This window comes from Sus scrofa, chromosome 4, assembly GCF_000003025.6.
Source record: "Sus scrofa isolate TJ Tabasco breed Duroc chromosome 4, Sscrofa11.1, whole genome shotgun sequence".
NCBI lineage: Eukaryota > Metazoa > Chordata > Mammalia > Artiodactyla > Suidae > Sus > Sus scrofa.
In genome coordinates this window covers 35,494,173-35,512,020 of record NC_010446.5, presented here as the reverse complement: position 1 = coordinate 35,512,020, position 17,848 = coordinate 35,494,173, and the positions used below count along the sequence as shown (strand labels likewise).

The window sequence follows — 17,848 nt, the reverse complement described above, 5'->3', positions numbered from 1 at the left end:
CTATTTATTCATCCATCTTTCCATCCCTCCATTCATCTATCCATCCATCCATCATCCAACAAGTACTACTTTGCTCTGACCTTCCAGTAATGGTGATAGGCATTATGGGAGTGGGTTGACTATCCAAAGGCAATTGGACCCAAGTTTAAGGCCTCAGAGAGGTCACAGTCCTATAAACCTATATAACCACAGGGAATGGCAGTAAATACTGTAAAAGCAATGTGCTCCAGGAGCAGTGAGGAGAGTATGACCGTCTCCCAGAGAACTCAGGCTTTTCAGAGGAAGCAATGCCTCATCTACTGGGAAGCAGAGGAGGATTTTTCAGGTGGACACATGAAAAGGGAACATTTCATGCAAAGAGAACAAGAGATGAGAAAACATATGGTGTCAAACCCCAGGTTGCACTCGGTGGAATCCAAAGAATCAGACTTGCTGATCTATGAAGGGTTAGTGATGGGGATGGGGAGTCAAGGCTGGTCATGAAAGCGGTGACTTCCTCTGAAGGGACCTGGCTAGTGTGCTGGTCTTTATAGTCAGTGCACGGCTGGGTGCATGGCCTGGCTTTTTGTTGGATGAATGAGCGAATGAATGATTTAATATTCATAACCTGTTGAAATTTTTTAAAAAGAAATCAGCCTTTTATTTTAAGCTTACACATATACATTATAGAAAATGCAAGGAAGCTTAAGAAAAAGAAATGTAATTCTTCTTTTCTATGATTTGGATTCATTTTCTCTCTTCCTGAAGGATTTCGAGCATAGACCTGGTGGATTAGAGAAATAATTTACACATATTACAGCCACAGCAGCAGCAGGCAGGTGGGTTATAGGCAGAGAATGCAGTGAACAGCTTGTTGTAATAGTCCAGATAAAAAATGATGAAGCTCTAAAGTAGGACATCATGGTAGGAGTTCCCTGGGTCAACATTTATGAGGTTCTCTTTAAGTCAGCCACTCTCTCTAAATAGAGACGAAGTGGTGTGTTCAGGAAATCATTGAATATTTGTTTGAATAAAAGCTGGCAATTTAGTGTGTGTGTGTGTGTGTGTGTGTGTGAGAGAGAGAGAGAGAGAGAGAGAGATTTGGTGTGAGAAGCCTATAACTAGGATCACAGTGTCTAAAGTGATTGTCAGATTAACCAAAGTGGGCTGTGCAGAAGAAGGGCCTCAGAGAGAAGGATGATTGCATGCTGAGTTGGCTATGCTTGTAGGATGCCCAGGTAGGGATGTCTGCTAGTGATGGGGGTCTAGACTCGAGAAAGGGGCTTGAGTTCAGAGGTGTCAGTTTTTTCTAAGAAGGACAGTCTTTGGGAAGCCAAAGGTAAACATGGTTCAGAATGTCTCATATGGGAGCACACCCAAAGTCAGCCTTTGCCACATTGTGCGCTGCACTCTGGACCGCACAGTCTGCTCAGAACTGGCATCCGTGCATCTTGGCAACACTAACATTCACTTCCATCGTCTTTTGGAGTTGCCAACACATTTTAGTGTCTGGAGTCCTTATTTCTTCTACTTCTTTGGTTCTGCCTTTTGTAGGCCATTTTGAATGATGCGGTCATTCCTTCAACGAGAAGTTAGTAAGGCCTGCGACATCCCAGGCACTTTGGGATGTAGCCGTGCCCAAGGTGGACACTCATGGAGATTGAAAGTTAATCTTAGATATGGACATTGAGATGGTTCTTGAGGTATGCTCACATGTTAGCCTAGAGCAGGCATGGGTAGGGCAAGGCGGGGGATAGGAGTACCTTCTAGGCAGCTAGGACTTGGTGGGATGGCTCTGCTGCGAGGAGTGTTGCAAGGTTAGAGATGCAGTGTGGCCGTGGGCCTCGTGGTGAGGGAGGCTGTCCACAGTGAGGGAGGAGACTTTTTGGAGGCCACGTTCCTGAGAATAATAGGAAGCATTGTAGAGTTTTAAGTAAGAGCATAGTAGGGTCGGACTTAAAGATCAGTCTGGATCTTCTTTATGGATCCAGGGACTAAGTGAAGGAGAGGGAAGACCAGTTAGACCAATGCAGCAGCCCAGGCAAAGAGGTGTGGGAAGCTGAACAAGGCTGAACCAGGAGGGAGGCATTTCCAGGGAAGTGGATGGACTTGTGTCCAATGGGTTTTAGTGTAATGTCTTCAAGGCTCACCCATATTATAGCGTGTATCTGATTACATATTTAAGGTTGAATAATATTCCATATAACATCCATTCATCCCTGGATGGGCATTTGGGTTATTTCCACCTTTTGGCTGTTATGAATAGTGCTGCTGTGAACATGAGTGTGCTAGGTCTTGAGATTTTAAGTTTATCTGTCATCGTCAGTAGATGGTAGGAGCTGTATTTTTTTCATCTGATTTCAGTCTAGCACTTAGTAATGCCTGCTGCATTATAGACCTTCAACATTAACCTGTGAACAAAGGACTTACACTTGATTTACCTTATGTTTATTTAATTATACTTATAAAGTCCTGGACACTCGAAGTACACTTAAAATAAATACCTCATTTAGTTTTACCAAATACCCTGTGAGGTCCAGGACTACCACTATGCCTGTTTTGCAGCTGAGGAAAGTGAGCAGAGTTAGTTAGTGGCAGAGTTGGGATTTGAACCCCGACAATCAGGTCTAGGTCTAGACTATTAGCTAATCTTCCCTGTGCCTCCCTCATCCATCTGGCTGGGCTTGCACCCATGTTCAGGTGAATGAAAACCATGAGGCTTGCTGGAAGAATTCAGATGAAAGATGCTTCTTGTAAGCATTCTTTTATGTCAAAAGAGTGAAGGCTGCATTTTGAGTACCCCCCCCCAAAAAAAATCAAAACCACAGAAAGCCAAAGCATCCAACCAGCCAAACAAATCTGAACCCACTTTTCATGTGTTTGGGAACTATGGCAGGGATAGGTACGTGATCCCTACTGCAACAGGGTGAGCAGATGATGGTCAGAAACAGCCAGTGGGGGTGTCCCTTCTCTCAAGTAGCACCTTTTCAGTAATCTCTCAGGTCATGTGTTGGCATTGTGGTTGTGAAGACAATTATAAAAGTGCATTAGAAGAATGGTGGAAGCCAGTTTGTGAGCTATGTAGGGAAGGTACGTAAAGTCTGGTCCAAGTATTAGATGCTGCTTCCCCATTGGACTGTGCAGCCCCCTACCCAATTTGCTCCCCTCATGTCAGCACCTGGAGTCCCTCATCAGAGTGGAGGGTCAGTCCCTGGTCCTTAGCGGGATGCTTGGTGTAGTTCCAAGATGCTTTCTGTCTGCTGCAGGGCACAGATATCCAGACTCAGCCCCCCACTCATGGTGCCCCTTCCCCCTTGGGAAGGGGAATGCCTTGGGAGTTGCTCAGATCCAGTGAGAGCTGCCTGTGTCAGCCGTGGGTACACAGCAGACTCAGGATTGCTGTGGCCCTACATTTAGCATCACCCTTTTGAGTCTGCTCCACTGTCATTGCCACTCAGGCAATGCCATTTTCCTGGAGAATGTTCTTTTTTTTTTTTTTTTTAAGGGCCACACCTGCAGCATATGGAAGTTCCCAGAGTAGAGGTCCAATTGGAGCTGCAGTTGCTGGCCTACGCCACAGTCACAGCAATGCCAAATCTGAGCTTCGTCTGTGACCTACACCACAGCTCACAGCAATGCTGGATCCTTAACTTTCTAAGCAAGGACAGGGATCAAAGCCGCATCCTCATGGATACTAGTTGGGTTCGTTACTGCTGAGCCCATTTCATTTCCTTTGCTTATGCTGGTATCTTGCTCTGCACAAGGTTATCTATGTAAGCCTGACTGATGGTTGGTGATGTTTCTAGGTTCCTCGAGACAAGAGGCTTCTGTCCCTAAGCAAAGCAAGTGATAGCCAAGAAGACCAGGATAAAAGGTATGATAATCTATAAAGGAATATGCCTGGTTCCCTCAATAACGCTTTTCCTATGTTTTTCTGAAAGCCACGGTACTAAACTATAACTCTTGTTCTTGGGAGGAGATGGAAGTTAAGAAGTTGAATGTCTTCTATCTGTCTTTTGGTGTCTGGACCAAAACTGGATCTCTCAGTGTGGAGAGAAAATTGCATTTTTTGGTTTTTGGATCCAAAGAATCATCAGGGTCTTCCAAGGAGGCTGCAAATCCTGAGAGTAAGAGATGATGTAGTGGCAAGATAGCCCACTGCTGGTGTGAACTTTTCTGTCAATCCAATGGCCGTGTAACTGGGAGGAGGCCTTTGGGAGTGAACCCAGTAAAGATGGCCTTGGATGAGGGGGAGAGGAAGGGGGCCAGGCTGATCTCAGGCCAGGGAGGAGCTGATGGGTGGCAGCGGACACTGTCAGGCGCAGGGGCAGGAAAGATGTTTGCAGGTCATATGTAATACTCCTTTCCTGCAAGCCTGAATTAAGAACCAGGTGAAAAACCAGACACAGATTGAAATTAAAAGGCCTTTTTTTTTTTTTTTTTTAACTTCTGATGACACTAATTAGAGAATGTGATTTTGAATCAGCAGTTTGTAAAATTTCAGTTCTGACCTACATGTGGCTACTCATCCAGTCTCAGGCAGGACTTCAGGCCTTCCTGAAGGGACAGGCCACTTGTGGCTGGAGTAGTCCCTTCTTTTTGGCCAAGATGATCCAGACGACGTATAGATGGAAAAAGAAGGGTCTGAACCACCTTGTGCAGTTACTTCTCCCAAATGAACCAAGCAGATGGGTCTCTTGCCCTACAGAGGGATGGAAAAGCCACAGTGCTTTTCTTTCTTTCTTTCTTTCTTTCTTTCTTTCTTTCTTTCTTTCTTTCTTTCTTTCTTTCTTTCTTTCTTTCTTTCTTTCTTTCTTTCTTCTTTCCTTCTTTCCTTCTTTCCTTCTTTCCTTCTTTCCTTCTTTCCTTCTTTCCTTCTTTCCTTCTTTCCTTCTTTCCTTCTTTCCTTCTTTCCTTCTTTCCTTCTTTCCTTCTTTCCTTCTTTCCTTCCTTCTTTCCTTCTTTCTTTCTTTCTTTGCTTTTTAGGGGGTTGCACCCACGGCATATGGAGGTTCCCAGGCTAGGGGTTGAATGGAGCTGCAGCTCCCAGTCTACGCCATGGCCACAGCCACACCAGATCCGAGCCTCGTCGTGACCTACACCACAGCTCACAGCAACGCCGGATCCTTGACCCACTGAGTGAGGCCGGGGATCGAACCTGCATCCTCATGGATACTAGTCAGATGCATTTCTGCTGAGCCATGATGGGAACTCCCGCAATGCTTTTCTACAGGGGGTTTTTCCACTTGGAAACATGGAGCCAGAACAAACGAAGCCTCCTGCTAAAACGTGTGTCACAATCTTACCTGGCTGTGATGGAGAACTGCTTGTGACATTGTGATGTTATCGTATGACCCGCAGCCCTAGGCTGTACATCACCTGTAAGGCACACTCCCAGCCGAAGATCAGGGCTTTCTGCATCTGACTTGCACTCCCGCAGGGATCTTCCGGTGCTCCACACTGCTTTGGGGCCCTGGGCACTAACTAGTTGGTAACAGTGATGACTGGGAGAAAGAGGCTGCCAACTCTTCAGGACCTGTAACTTTTCCTCTGTTCAGCCAATATTTATTAGCCTGAGCTTGTGCTGTCTGCCGTGTCCTAAACCAGTCATCACAGAAAAGTCCAGGTGGGGAGGCGGAGAACCAGTCTAAGGTGTGGGCTCTGTATGCATCATAAGAGACAAAGGAGGCCACGTTTGGGTCAAGTATCTTTTAGAACAACATTAAAGAGTGACAACCTCTTCTTGTATTTTAATGGCCATTTTGGGGATCTTCATGGAGCATCTTAAAAGATAACTGGCAGTGAGGTATAGACAAACCTCATAGTTCCTAGTTGGATTCGCTAACCCCCGAGCCCTGACGGGAACTCCGAATTTTAAATTCTACTGCGGGTGAGTCAGTATCTCACAGTAATTCTTCCTTTGCAACAATCATCCATTTTTTGGTAGGCTTTCAAAGTTCTCTGCCATCAGCTTTTAAAGCCAATGCAATTCTATAGAGGCGTAGTTACACGTTATAGAGTGGTGCTGAGTCTATTATTTCCTTGTCTCTATAACAGTTTGACAAGGTTTGTACCATTCTCTTAGCTGGCTTTTTTATTTGTTTATAAGAACACCAAAAATATTTCGACCTGTGTTTCTGGTTTAGAATTCAGGTGTTTTGCATGAATTCGAGATTTAAGAAATTTGGACTGAAAGGGACTCTAACTCTAGTGGAGGTGGTTAATTTTGAATTTTTGCAAGGGTTAAGCCAGTAAGTAAGATCATGCTTGTGTAAAACCCAGAAGAAAGGAACGTTGGATGATTGCTTTGGTAGCTCATCAACACAGCCCAACTTCTCTACGTTCGACTTGCAAAATATCATGCCCAAGTATTAATATCTCCTCCACAGAAGGGACCTGGGTAAAATGAATTTGGGAAATTCTGGGCTACAGTGAAACAAGTGAAGGAAGCCCCGGGGCCTTGACTGTAGTCATAATTGTGACCCACCAGGGTGGTCTCATTTTGGCAGTGGATTTAGTTTTGTTTTTGTTTTTTTTTTAATTGTGATTTTATCTAGGGCTCCTTTCTTTGAGGAACATCTATTAACATTCCATACAATATTCTAAGCAGCAAGGTTTAGGAAATGCTGATATCAATGGGTGGTCTGGATTTGGGCCTCATCAGCTCAGTGGGTTCAGATGAAATAAAATTTCTAAATTTTTACTGTTTTAGGTATGGATTTGTTGTATTGATTTGGCCACGAAAGCAGGCTCTTACTTAAAGCCAGAATGTTTGTAGACTTGTGATTTTAGTCTATTCCTTAAAGGAGTCTTTTCCGGGATGATTTCTACAGGTCTGTGTCCGACTCGGAGGAGCTCGGATATTTTTCTGTTGGCTTGGTTCATGGGGAGCCATTCTTTCCTCCAGCTTCACTTTGAAGTTTTATCTGGAAAAAATCAAAGCTAAAAATACCACGTCCTGCTGGAGAGTTAGGCAAGCTCAGAGGCGAGTGGATTTCTCTAAGGAGAGGAATCAGGAGAGCTCAGTTCTTGCAAGAACCAATTTTACTCAAATATTTCTCTTGATGAGAGATGCTTGCAAGTCCCAGAAAGGATGTGCTAGTTTAAAAAAGTAGACATTTAGCACAGGGAATGCTACTCAATATCTTGGAATAATGTATAATAGAAAAGAATGTAAAAAAGTGTATGTATGAAGACATACAATGTATAACTGAATCACTTTGCTGTACACTTGGAACTAACACCACATCGTAAATTAACTATACTTCAATTAAAAAAGGCAAAAAGGCAAAAAGGCAAAAAAAAAAAAAAAAAACAGACATTGGTGATGGGGTTCCATGCCAAACATGAATTTTCTCTCTATGTCATTCGGAATAATCCAGCCTCAAATCTTATTGACCACAAGGATGTTGCTGGTAAAATCATCCTGCTATCAACAACGCTAAAAACAAAACAAAACAAAACAAAAAGACATTAAAAAAAAAAATAGAGTTCCCGTCATGGTGCAGTGGTTAACGAATCTGACTAGGAACTATGAGGTTGCAGGTTCGATCCCTGGCCTTGCTCAATGGGTTAAGGATCCGGCGTTGCCGTGAGCTGTGGTGTAGGTCACAGACGTGGCTCGGATCCCGCGTTGCTGTGGCTCTGGTTTGACCCCTAGCCTGGGAACCTCCATATGCCGCAGGAGCAGCCCTAGAAAAGCCAAAAAAACAAAAAAAAAACCAAAAAAAAAAAAAAAAAAAAGAAACCACACTCTTTGATGAAGACATTTCTCTTTGCTTCTGCTCTCCCCCAGAATTCTGTGGTAATAGATGAAAAGTATGTCATCCTATCCTGGCAAGAATTAATTTTCTAAATCCTTTCCTTTCTCTTTGTACCAGCCAGGAGGTCTGAGATCTGAGAGATCTTGTCTTACATAAGCCCAGTTATGCCACTTCCTTAAGCTCTGAAAGCAATTCAGTGCAAAGGATAGCAATGAGCTCATGTTATTTCTCAATTTAGTGAAAATATTTTAATGATAAATTCTCATTATCTTATTTTTCCTGCAAGGAATGTAGCCCACAGAACAGGGAAGAATATTTTTCCCACTCTCCTTCTTCAAGTTGTTTTCCTGCCCCCGCCTTTTTAAAAAAAGCTATTTTAAAATGTTTTCCTTTATAAAGCCTTCAAACATATCCGTAAATAAAGATGATGGTATGATTAACCCCCAAAGACCCATCCCATCCTTGAGGTTCAGCAATGATAACTTCTTGTGACATCTGCTTAATCTCGACTTTTTCTCTTTCCCTTCTTTTCTTTATTTTTGTTCCAGTAGTATTTAAAATAAGTCCCTGGCTTGCTTCATGTCGTCTCACCTCTCTGACAACTTCTGAGTTGAATCTCTACTTACACCAGGACAAGGACATCTTATTACACAATCTCAAAATCTTATCACATGTCATTCACAGTGGTTCCTCAACATTGGCTAACTGATGAACCCAGTTCATGTTCGATTGCCTCCAAAGTCCTACTGCCTCACAAATGCCTCCTTGGTTTTTCAGATCAGGATTCAAACAAGATCTGCTCATCTTATGTGATCCGTTTTTTATTTTTTTATTTTTTGTCTTTTTGCTATTTCTTGGGCCACTCCTGTGGCATATGGAAGTTCCCAGGCTAGGGGTCGAATCAGAGCTGTAGCCGCCAGCCTACACCAGAGCCGCAGCAACGCAGGATCCGAGCCACGTCTGCAACCTACACCACAGCTCACGGCAACGCTGGATCGTTAACCCACTGAGCAAGGGCAGGGACCGAACCTGCAACCTTATGGTTCCTAGTCGGATTCGTTAACCACTGCGCCACGACGGGAACTCCTGATCTGTTTTTTAAATCTCTTAACATAGAACAAGGCTCCTGTCTGTCTTTTTCTTCACACCTCTGACTTAATGAAGCAACCAGTCCAGTAAGAAGGGTGACATCCTGATATGTATGGTTGTTCCTTTCCCATGTTGTTTAAGACATTCTTCCAGTTCCCGTATTTCCTAAGAACTGGTAGTTAGATATAAAGGCGTGTTTTGATTTCGGGTCAACCTTTTTTTTAGGGGGGTCTTTTTAGGGCCGCCCCTGTGGCATATGGAGGTTCCCAGGCTAGGGGTTGATTTGGAGCTGTAGCCTCCGGCCTATGCCACAGCCACAGCAACGCCAGGTTCGAGCCATGTCTGCAACCTACACCACAGCTCACGGCAATGCCAGATCCTTAACCCACTGAGCGAGGCCAGGGATCAAACCCATGTCCTCATGGATGCTGGTCAGGTTCATGAACTGCCGAGCCACGACAGGAGCTCCTCAACCTTTTTTTTTTTTTTTTTTTGCCATTTCTTGGGTCGCTCCCGTGGCATATGGGAGGTTCCCAGGCTAGGGGTCTAATTGGAGCTGCAGCCACTGGCCTACGCCAGAGCCATAGCAACGCGGGATACGAGCCGCGTCTGCGACCAACACCACAGCTCACAGCAACACCGGACCAGATCATTAACCCACTGAGCAAGGGCAGGGATTGAACCTGCAACCTCATGGTTCCTAGTTGGATTCGTTAACCACTGCGCCACGACGGGAACTCCCTCAACTTTTTTTTGTTGTTGCACTTTATAGGTAGGGCCGATTCCAGGTTACCAGGAGGCACACATGAGTCGTAGTCCTGTGTTCAGTGATGCAAAGATCCAGTTTTCCATTGTAACATTCTTTGTCCATTTTCCCCATAATGTGTAGGGATCCACTGATGATTGCCGGCCTCCGTTATTAGGAGTTGCAAAATGGTGATTTTTCTAATTCTATCCTGTTGCCCGGGGGGGCGGGTTTAAACACACAGAAACTGTCTTGGCACCAGCGACGCCCAGAGTAACCTGAGTGGAGGAGAAAACCGCGTGCAGGTCCTAAAGACTGTTCCAGTGAACCTGTCCCTCAATCAAGACCACCTGGAGAATTCCAAACGGGAGCAGTACAGCACGAACGTCCCCGAGAGCCCAGCCATTGTCCCTGTGTCAGGAATCACGGTGGTGAAGGCTGAAGACTTCACACCGGTTTTCATGGCCCCCCCTGTGCACTATCCCCGGGGAGATGGCGAGGAGCAGCGCGTGGTCATCTTCGAGCAGACTCAGTACGGCGTGCCGTCCATGGCCAGCCACGGCTCCTTCCTCAAGGACGACCAGCGCAGCACCCCGGACAGCACTTACAGCGAGAGCTTCAAGGACGGAGCCCCAGAGGTGAGTCCCCGGCGCCTATGTCAATGGCCGGCACCCAAATCCAGAACCCCCACCTCCCTGTTCCTCTCCGTTTGCTTTTTAAGGGGGGATAAGTGAATTAAACTGTGCGTTTAGGTTTTGGGTTTTTTGTTTGTCTGTTTTACACCTGTTTGCATCTTTCATTATAAACAAGTATCATTAAACCATGGGTCTGTGTGTGTGGAGGAATATTTCCACTTTTCCTCTTAGATGATAGATGGCTTTATGGGTTTGAGGTGTAGTCTTAAAATTAAATACTTAGGAAGAATGAAGAGCCCATTGTGTGGAAACTTCCTACCTTGTAAAGTTTTCACCTTGACCTCTTCCAGTTTTGAACCTTCCAAATGGCAGCTAAAGATGTTGCCTGTCCATCTTTTGAAAAAACAATATAATTCTTTAAAAACCTTGTCTGAATACTCAATAAATAATTAATACCATCAGTAGTCAAGTATATATATGTGTGTATTCTTAGATATGGAGGCGATGTGTTCTTCTCATGTGCCCTTAGAATTTATAGAAGTAGTGATCTCTTGCTTGTTTTAAATTCACATGTTTTAAGGGTACAGTTTGGAAATTTTCGTAGTTGTATAAAATTCTGTAACCAACAGCAGAATCGACAAGGTTTCCTCATCCTAAAAGTTTGGACTTGAAGCCCTCCCCTCTCTCCTTGCTCCTAGCAAATACTATTCTGCCTTCTGTCACTGCAGTTTTCCTTTTTCTAAAATTTCTTATAAATGATAGAGGCTTGCATGTTGTCTTCTTTCATTTAGCCTCATATTTTTGAGAGTCACCCATGTTATTGCTTGTATTCATAATTTGGTTCTTAAATTGCTGAGTCATATCCCACGGTAAGCCTGTGTCCCAATTTATTCAGCAGTTGGTGGACATTTGGTTGCTGCTAGTTTGGGGCTATTACGAATAACGCTGCTATGCACATTCAGATGTATTGTTTTAACGTGGACATATGCTTTCATCTCTTGGGTAAATATCTAGGACTGGACTTGCCGGGTCATGTGGTGAACGTGTGTGAAACTGGGCTGTGCTGTGTTTCGAGGTGGCTGTAGCATTTTCATTTCCACCAGCAATACTGAGGATTCCCATTTTCCACATCCTTGCCCAAATGTGGTATTGTCAGACTTTTTAACTTTAATTGCTTCACTGGATATGCGTTAGTGTCTTGTGGTTTAAATTTGCATTCCTCTGATGTCTGGTGATGTTGAAATAGTCCACGTGCTTATTTGACTATTCCTATAACTTCTTTTGTGAACTGTCTAGTCAAATAATTTGCCTATTTTTTTAATTGGGTTACTTGTCTTCCTTTTATCAAGTTGGAAGAAGAGTTCCTTAAATAGTGAAGCCCTGGGCCAGTTATCTGTTGTGCAGTTGAGTAGCTTCTTCATTTTCTTGACTATGTTTCTCAAACAGCAACACATTAAATCTCACTGAAGTCCCATTGATCAACATTTTTCTTTTAGAGCTTATGCTTTTGATGTACTGTTTAGTGTTGGCCTAGCCTAACGTCACAATCATTTTCTTGTTTTGTTTTGTTTTTCCTAGACATTTAGTAGTTTTACCTCTCACATGTAGGTTTATGATCCATTTTGAGATAATTTTTATGTCTGACATAGGAGAAGGGATGAGTCCGTTTTGTTTTTTTTCCCCCATATTGATATCCAGTGTTCTAGCATCATTTGTTGAAAAGACAACCCTATCTCCATTGAATTGCCCTGGGATCTTTGTAGAACATCGATTGCTGATATAATTGTGGATCATGTCTCCAATTTTTGACCCAGAATATATAGTGCATTATTATTATTGTTTTAATTAGCTCTTGTCCGCTTCTGCAACAGTTAGGAGCAGTGCCTTTGCATTTGAGCCAGTAGGTCATTGATGTCTCTTTTTGCAGTCCACGTAGGCCAGTAAAAGACAAAATGGCAAAAGGGGACAACTTGTGATTTCTTCTTTTTTTTTTTTTTTTTTTTTTTTTGTCTTTTTGCCATTTGTTGGGCCGCTCTCGCGGCATATGGAGGTTCCCAGGCTAGGGGTTGAATCGGAGCTGTAGCCACCAGCCTACGCCAGAGCCACAGCAACGCGGGATCCGAGCCGCGTCTGCGACCTACACCACAGCTCACGGCAACGCCGGATCGTTAACCCACTGAGCAAGGGCAGGGATCAAACCCGCAACCTCAAGGTTCCTACTCGGATTTGTTAACCACTGCGCCACGACGGGAACTCCCTGATTTCTTATTTCTTAAAGAGAAGTGAGTGTGGTGGCAGTATACCCTAAATTGCAGCCTGCCACCCATTTAGTTGCTGTTGGGACAAAAATCATGCCCCTGTGGTTGAAACTGCAGCCCCAAATAATTATTTAAAAATAATAAGCATTTGGGAGTTCCCATTGTAGATCAGCTGTTTAAGGACCCTATGTGGTCTCCGTGAGAATGTGGGTTCAATCCCTGGCCTCATTCAGTGGGTTAAGGATCTGGCATTGCTGCCAGCTGCAGCCTAGGCTGCAGATGGACGTGGCTCTGATCTGGTGTTGCAGTGACTGTGGCAGAGGCCTGCAGCTGCAGCTCTGATTTCACTCCTAGCCTGGGAACTTCCACATGTTGTGGGTACAGCATAGAAAGAAGAAGAAGAAAAAAAAAGGACTGACTGTGTGCTAGGTATTATTCTAAATTATATATACTCAGTCCTCACAAAAGCTCTCTGGTATAGGTCCTGTTATTGTCATCCTAGAGCATAAAAGCACTGATGGTCACACCGCAGTAAATGGCAGAGGTGGGACTTGCCTCAAGCTGTCAGGCTCCAGGTCCTCTGTCCCTCACACCATGACCTCCACTCAGAGACACTGTGTGGGGCTTCTCGTTCTCAGGAGTTCCATTGCTTAACATTGTGACTTGCCCAAGTGTGTTTGTTTTTTAAAAAAATCTTAGTGTTATTTCTGTTATTAGGTATTTGTAATCTTTCATATGAGAATAAGAGAGACGAAAGGACCAGTTCTCTGCAGCGTTGGTAGGACATCAGGGTAGACCAGTCACACCAGCAGCCCTTCCTCTCCCTGCCCCAGTCATTCCTGAGTGCCTGTGTCTTCTATGAAATCAGGGGATGAGCAGAGCCAGACATGGTAAATTCCCTGCCTTTAACAGGCTTCCATGTTTCTTGGGTTCTGGTAGCTTTAAAGCAAACTTTCAATGGCCTTATAATAAACATATTGTTTTAGGAAGTTCTTATGGCTCAGCAGCTTAAGAACTTGACTAGGTTCCATGAGGATGCAGGTTCAATCCCTGACCTCACTTAGTGGGTTAAGGATCCAGCGTTGCCGTGAGCTGTGGTGTAGGTCACAGAAGTGGCTCAGATCTGGCGTTGCTGTGGCTGTGGTGTAGGCCGGTAGCTGCAGCTCTGATTCGACCCCTAGCCTGGGAACTTCCTTATGCTGCAGGTGCGGCCCTAAAAAGAAAAAAGAAATTGCTTTAAGCCTTGCTTTTTCAGCTTCCTGTGCCATGAAGCTTAAAATGGTCAAAGAGCCTCCCCGTGCACACTCTCCTTCCCCCCCCCCGCCGCTGCCACCCAACTGAGCAAGGGATCTTGTAGGATTTTTGCTATCGTTGAACAGTTGATTTACCCTCCAGCCATTAGGGTGCTGCTGTAGGTAAAGCAAAGCATTCCATGTAGGAATGCAAGCTGCATACTTTTCCACTGAAGGGTTGCTGCTGATGTTTTTCTCACACAGTGCAGAAATACTCCATTAGTCACAGAAGAGTCCATGGATATGGTCCAATGTCAACGGAACCATCAGGCTATTTGGGGGATGTGTTATCAGTTGTGTTTGTGTTGTAGATAAAGAGGCTTATGAAAGGCAGCTATTGTATTTGGGGTTTCATTTTGAAGTGGAGGAGAAAGCAACTTACCAGAAACTAGATGTGAAAATTATTTCCACTGAATTTGGTTTAGCTGCTCTCCTAGTCTTAGAAATCAATGTTTACACATTACATTTGCACATTACATTTCAATCTGATGTAAATTAAATGGAATGATGATGATCCCTTTCCTATGGCATTGTCAACTGGTTATACGATGAGCTGAACTCAGAGTAGTTTTACCAAGTACGTTTCACTAAGGAAAACTTGTCTAAAACCTAGTACTTCTTTAGGCAAACCATTAAAATGTCTCCTACTTGTTGAAAAATAAGTTTCATTTGCTATTAGGGTCGAATCGGAGCTGTAGCTGCCAGCCTACGCCAGAGCCACAGCAACTTGGGATCTGAGCTGTGTCTGCGACCTACACCACAGCTCACGGCAACACCAGATCCTCAACCCACTGAGCGAGGCCAGGGATCAGGCCCACTTCCCCATGGATGCTAGTTGGGTTCATTACCCCTGCGCCACGATGGAGACTCCCAGAATTTGCTTATTCTATACCACTTTTTTTTTTCTTTCTTTTCATTTTCATTTTGGCCATGCCTGCAGCATGTGGATGTTCCTGGGCCAGGGATCAACCCACACCACAGCAGTGTCCTGAGCTGCTGCAGTGACAACACCGGGTCCTTAACTTGCTAAGCCACAGAAGAACTCCATAATTTTGTATAAGTCTGTTAACATAAATCCGTTGAGCTCTAGGAATAAAGGAACACTAAGATCTCAGTGATTCGATATACTAAAAGTTTGTTTCTTGCTGATAACAGTCTTGATACATGTCTGCAGATACGGGTCCCATCAGGGACTCAGGAATCCAGGTCCCTTCCATCCTGGGACATCACCATCGTTATGTGGCTTCCAGGGTCACCCCAGCCAGGAAGAGGGACCATGGTGGTGGCACACTGATTTGTAAATACTTTGACCTGGAAGTGACAGTATTACCCCATTCCCATTTCTTTTCTTTTTTTTTCTTTTTTTTCGAGCTGCACCTGTGGCATACGGAGGTTTCCAGGCTAGAGGTCAAATTAGAGCTACAGCTCCTGGCCTACACCAGAGCCACAGCAACGCCAGATCCGAGACTCATCTGGGACCTACACCACAGCTCACAAGATCCTTAGCCCGTGAGCAAGGCCAGGGATCGAATCTGCATCCTCATGGATACTAGTTGGATTTGTTTCTGCTGAGCCACACTGGGAACTACCCCCTGTTTCCATTTCATTAGCTAAAAGGAGTCACATGGTTCTAACTAACTGCAAGATGGCTGAGAAGTTTAGTTTTTTTCCACTTTGTCCTCCTGTGTGCTCAGGAACGAGAACTATTTATGGATGAGGACCAGGTATCTCTACCACATATTTCATTATTTAGCCCCCGGTATATTATTTGTCAAAGTAACATAGTTTGTGGAGAATCCTGAAATCAAATCAGAATTATCATTTATCATACTCAATAGACATATGATGGTTACGTCCATTGATTTTATTCCTCTGTCGAGGGACACCGGAAGTTATCCTGGATCTACACCCTGTGCAACATGGTAAATTTTTAACTGGTAGTCCATCCTGCCACCCCCCAGCACACACAAATTTAGAGAATAAAATCTTCAAAATGTTGATTCAAGTACTAAAATGGAATGTGGCTTCACTTTTGATTAGTGTAACTAATTTTAGTATTTTTATTTCATTCTTTCTTTTCTTTCTTTCTTTCTTTTTTTTTTTTTTTTTTTTTTAGGGCCAAGCCTGCAGCATATCGAAGTTCCCAGGCTAGGGATTGAATCAGAGCTACAGCTGCTGGCCTCCACCACAGCCACAGCAACTCAGGATCTGAACGGCGACGTACACCACAGCTCACAGCAATGTCGGATCCTGGCCTACTGAGTGAGGCTAGGGATCGAACCCACAACCTCATGGATCCTAGTCAGGTTCGTTAACCACTGAGCCATGAAGGGAACTCCTAGTACTTTTATTTTAAACGCATGATATAGTGCCTATGAGACTATCAAATTTCTATTATTAGTTTTTGCATCAAACACAATTTTGCAAAATCCTAAGCATACACGTTTTATGCTTTGTGAGGTTTTAGGTTTCTCTATCTGTCGTCAAAGTTGATGAGATGGGATTGCCCATTTTTCGGGTTCCTAGTGGACACCTACCCTTCTCTTGAATAGAATGGCTCTGGAAATTTCTGTCCTGTTAAGGCGGTTACTTTGCTGCACCATTTGATACTTTGGTCACTGAAAATGCGCTTAGCTTTACGTCCGCAGCTTCAGCGATCATCTATGTCTTGAGTGCTTTTCAGATTGTTTTCTCCAGCCCAGTCCCTCTTCTCTGAGCTCCAGACCTTTATGTCGAATTGTGTATTTGACTCTCCACCTATTCAGAAATCTAATTTACGAGCTTCCCCCGTGTTCTCCACCACAGTGGAGTGGCATTACTAAACTTCTGGTTTCTCAAACGACCACGATTTTTCCTTGATACTTTGCTCTCCACTCATCCCCATCTAAGTCATTATCAGTTCCATCCATTTCACCTTCTTAAATCACTCTGAAACCCATCCATTTGTCTCCATTCTCCTTCCACCATACTGGCCCCAGCTATCATGGTCTCTGGCCTATAATACCATCTGTTTTTGTGCTGTATCTGGGATGCTCTTTTCAAAATGCTAATCTGTTTGTGACACCCTCTCACTTAAATATCATTGTTTCTAGGATTAAGAGCTAAATTGTTAACAGGTTTACGAGGTCTTGCCCATTCTGTTTCTCCTCTGCCTTTCCCACCTTCTCTTGCACGACTTTCCCCCTCCTTTTCCCCATTTGCTCTGGGCTCCATTCAGTTCTGTGAGCCTGATATGCTCCCTCCTGCCTCAGGACTCTTAGGCATTCTACTCCATGTTTTAGAACTGTGCTGAGCAATACTGTGGCTACTGGCCACATGTGGCTATTAAAATTAAACAAAAGAGGAGTTCCCGTCGTGGCGCAGTGGTTAATGAATCCGACTAGGAACCATGAGGTTGTGGGTTCGGTCCCTGCCCTTGCTCAGTGGGTTAACGATCCGGCGTTGCCGTGAGCTGTGGTGTAGGTTGCAGATGCGGCTCAGATCCCAAGTTGCTGTGGCTCTGGCATAGGCCTGTGGCTACAGCTCCGATTCGACCCCTAGCCTGGGAACCTCCATATGCCGTGGGAGCAGCCCAAGAAACAGCAAAAAGACAAAAAAAAAAAAAAAAAAAAAATTAAAAAACTCAATTTCTTAGTCAGGCTGACTCCATTTGAAGTGCTCCGTGGGTACTTGTGGCCAGTGGCTGCCATATTGGCCAGTGCAGAATACAGAGCACGTCCGTCTTTGCACACAGTTCTCTTGGACAATGCTAATGAGAATACTCTTTACTACCTTCCATACCCTTCCTCTTGTATGACTTCCTCAGGGATTCTCTCCTGGTCCTCCCCCTTCAGTTCCTAGTAAAGTCAGTTTTCTTTGTACCTAAGTCCACCAGCCAAAGCCTACCATGAACCCATCTGAAGTTGCATCTATTTAGCCTGCTTCTGCAGGGGACTCCCTAGGGACAACTGAGTAAGAGAGTTGGGAGGAGCTCTTCATAGCGTTTGGGCTTATGCTGGATGCGTCTAAGATGGGATTATAGAAGTGACAGCCAGCTCTGCATTGTGTGTGTCAAGATGTTGGGGCAGTCTAGAAACTGGGTATCTCA

The 17,848-nt window shown here is 44.3% G+C and overlaps 1 protein-coding gene across 6 annotated transcripts in view; it reads left to right on the top strand.

Annotated features, from left to right (window-relative positions):
- GRHL2 (grainyhead like transcription factor 2) overlaps positions 1-17,848 on the top strand; it is a 196,607-nt gene that overhangs the window by 53,374 nt on the left and 125,385 nt on the right. For all 6 annotated transcript variants that reach the window (XR_002343689.1, XM_005662935.3, XM_021090600.1 and 3 more), the window contains exons 3-4: positions 3,786-3,853; positions 9,821-10,214. Coding sequence is in view for 5 of the 6 variants with exons in the window: in XM_005662935.3 (XP_005662992.2) it covers positions 3,786-3,853; positions 9,821-10,214 (462 nt within the window). In the remaining variant the exon portion in view is untranslated. The remainder of the gene's footprint in view (positions 1-3,785; positions 3,854-9,820; positions 10,215-17,848) is intronic.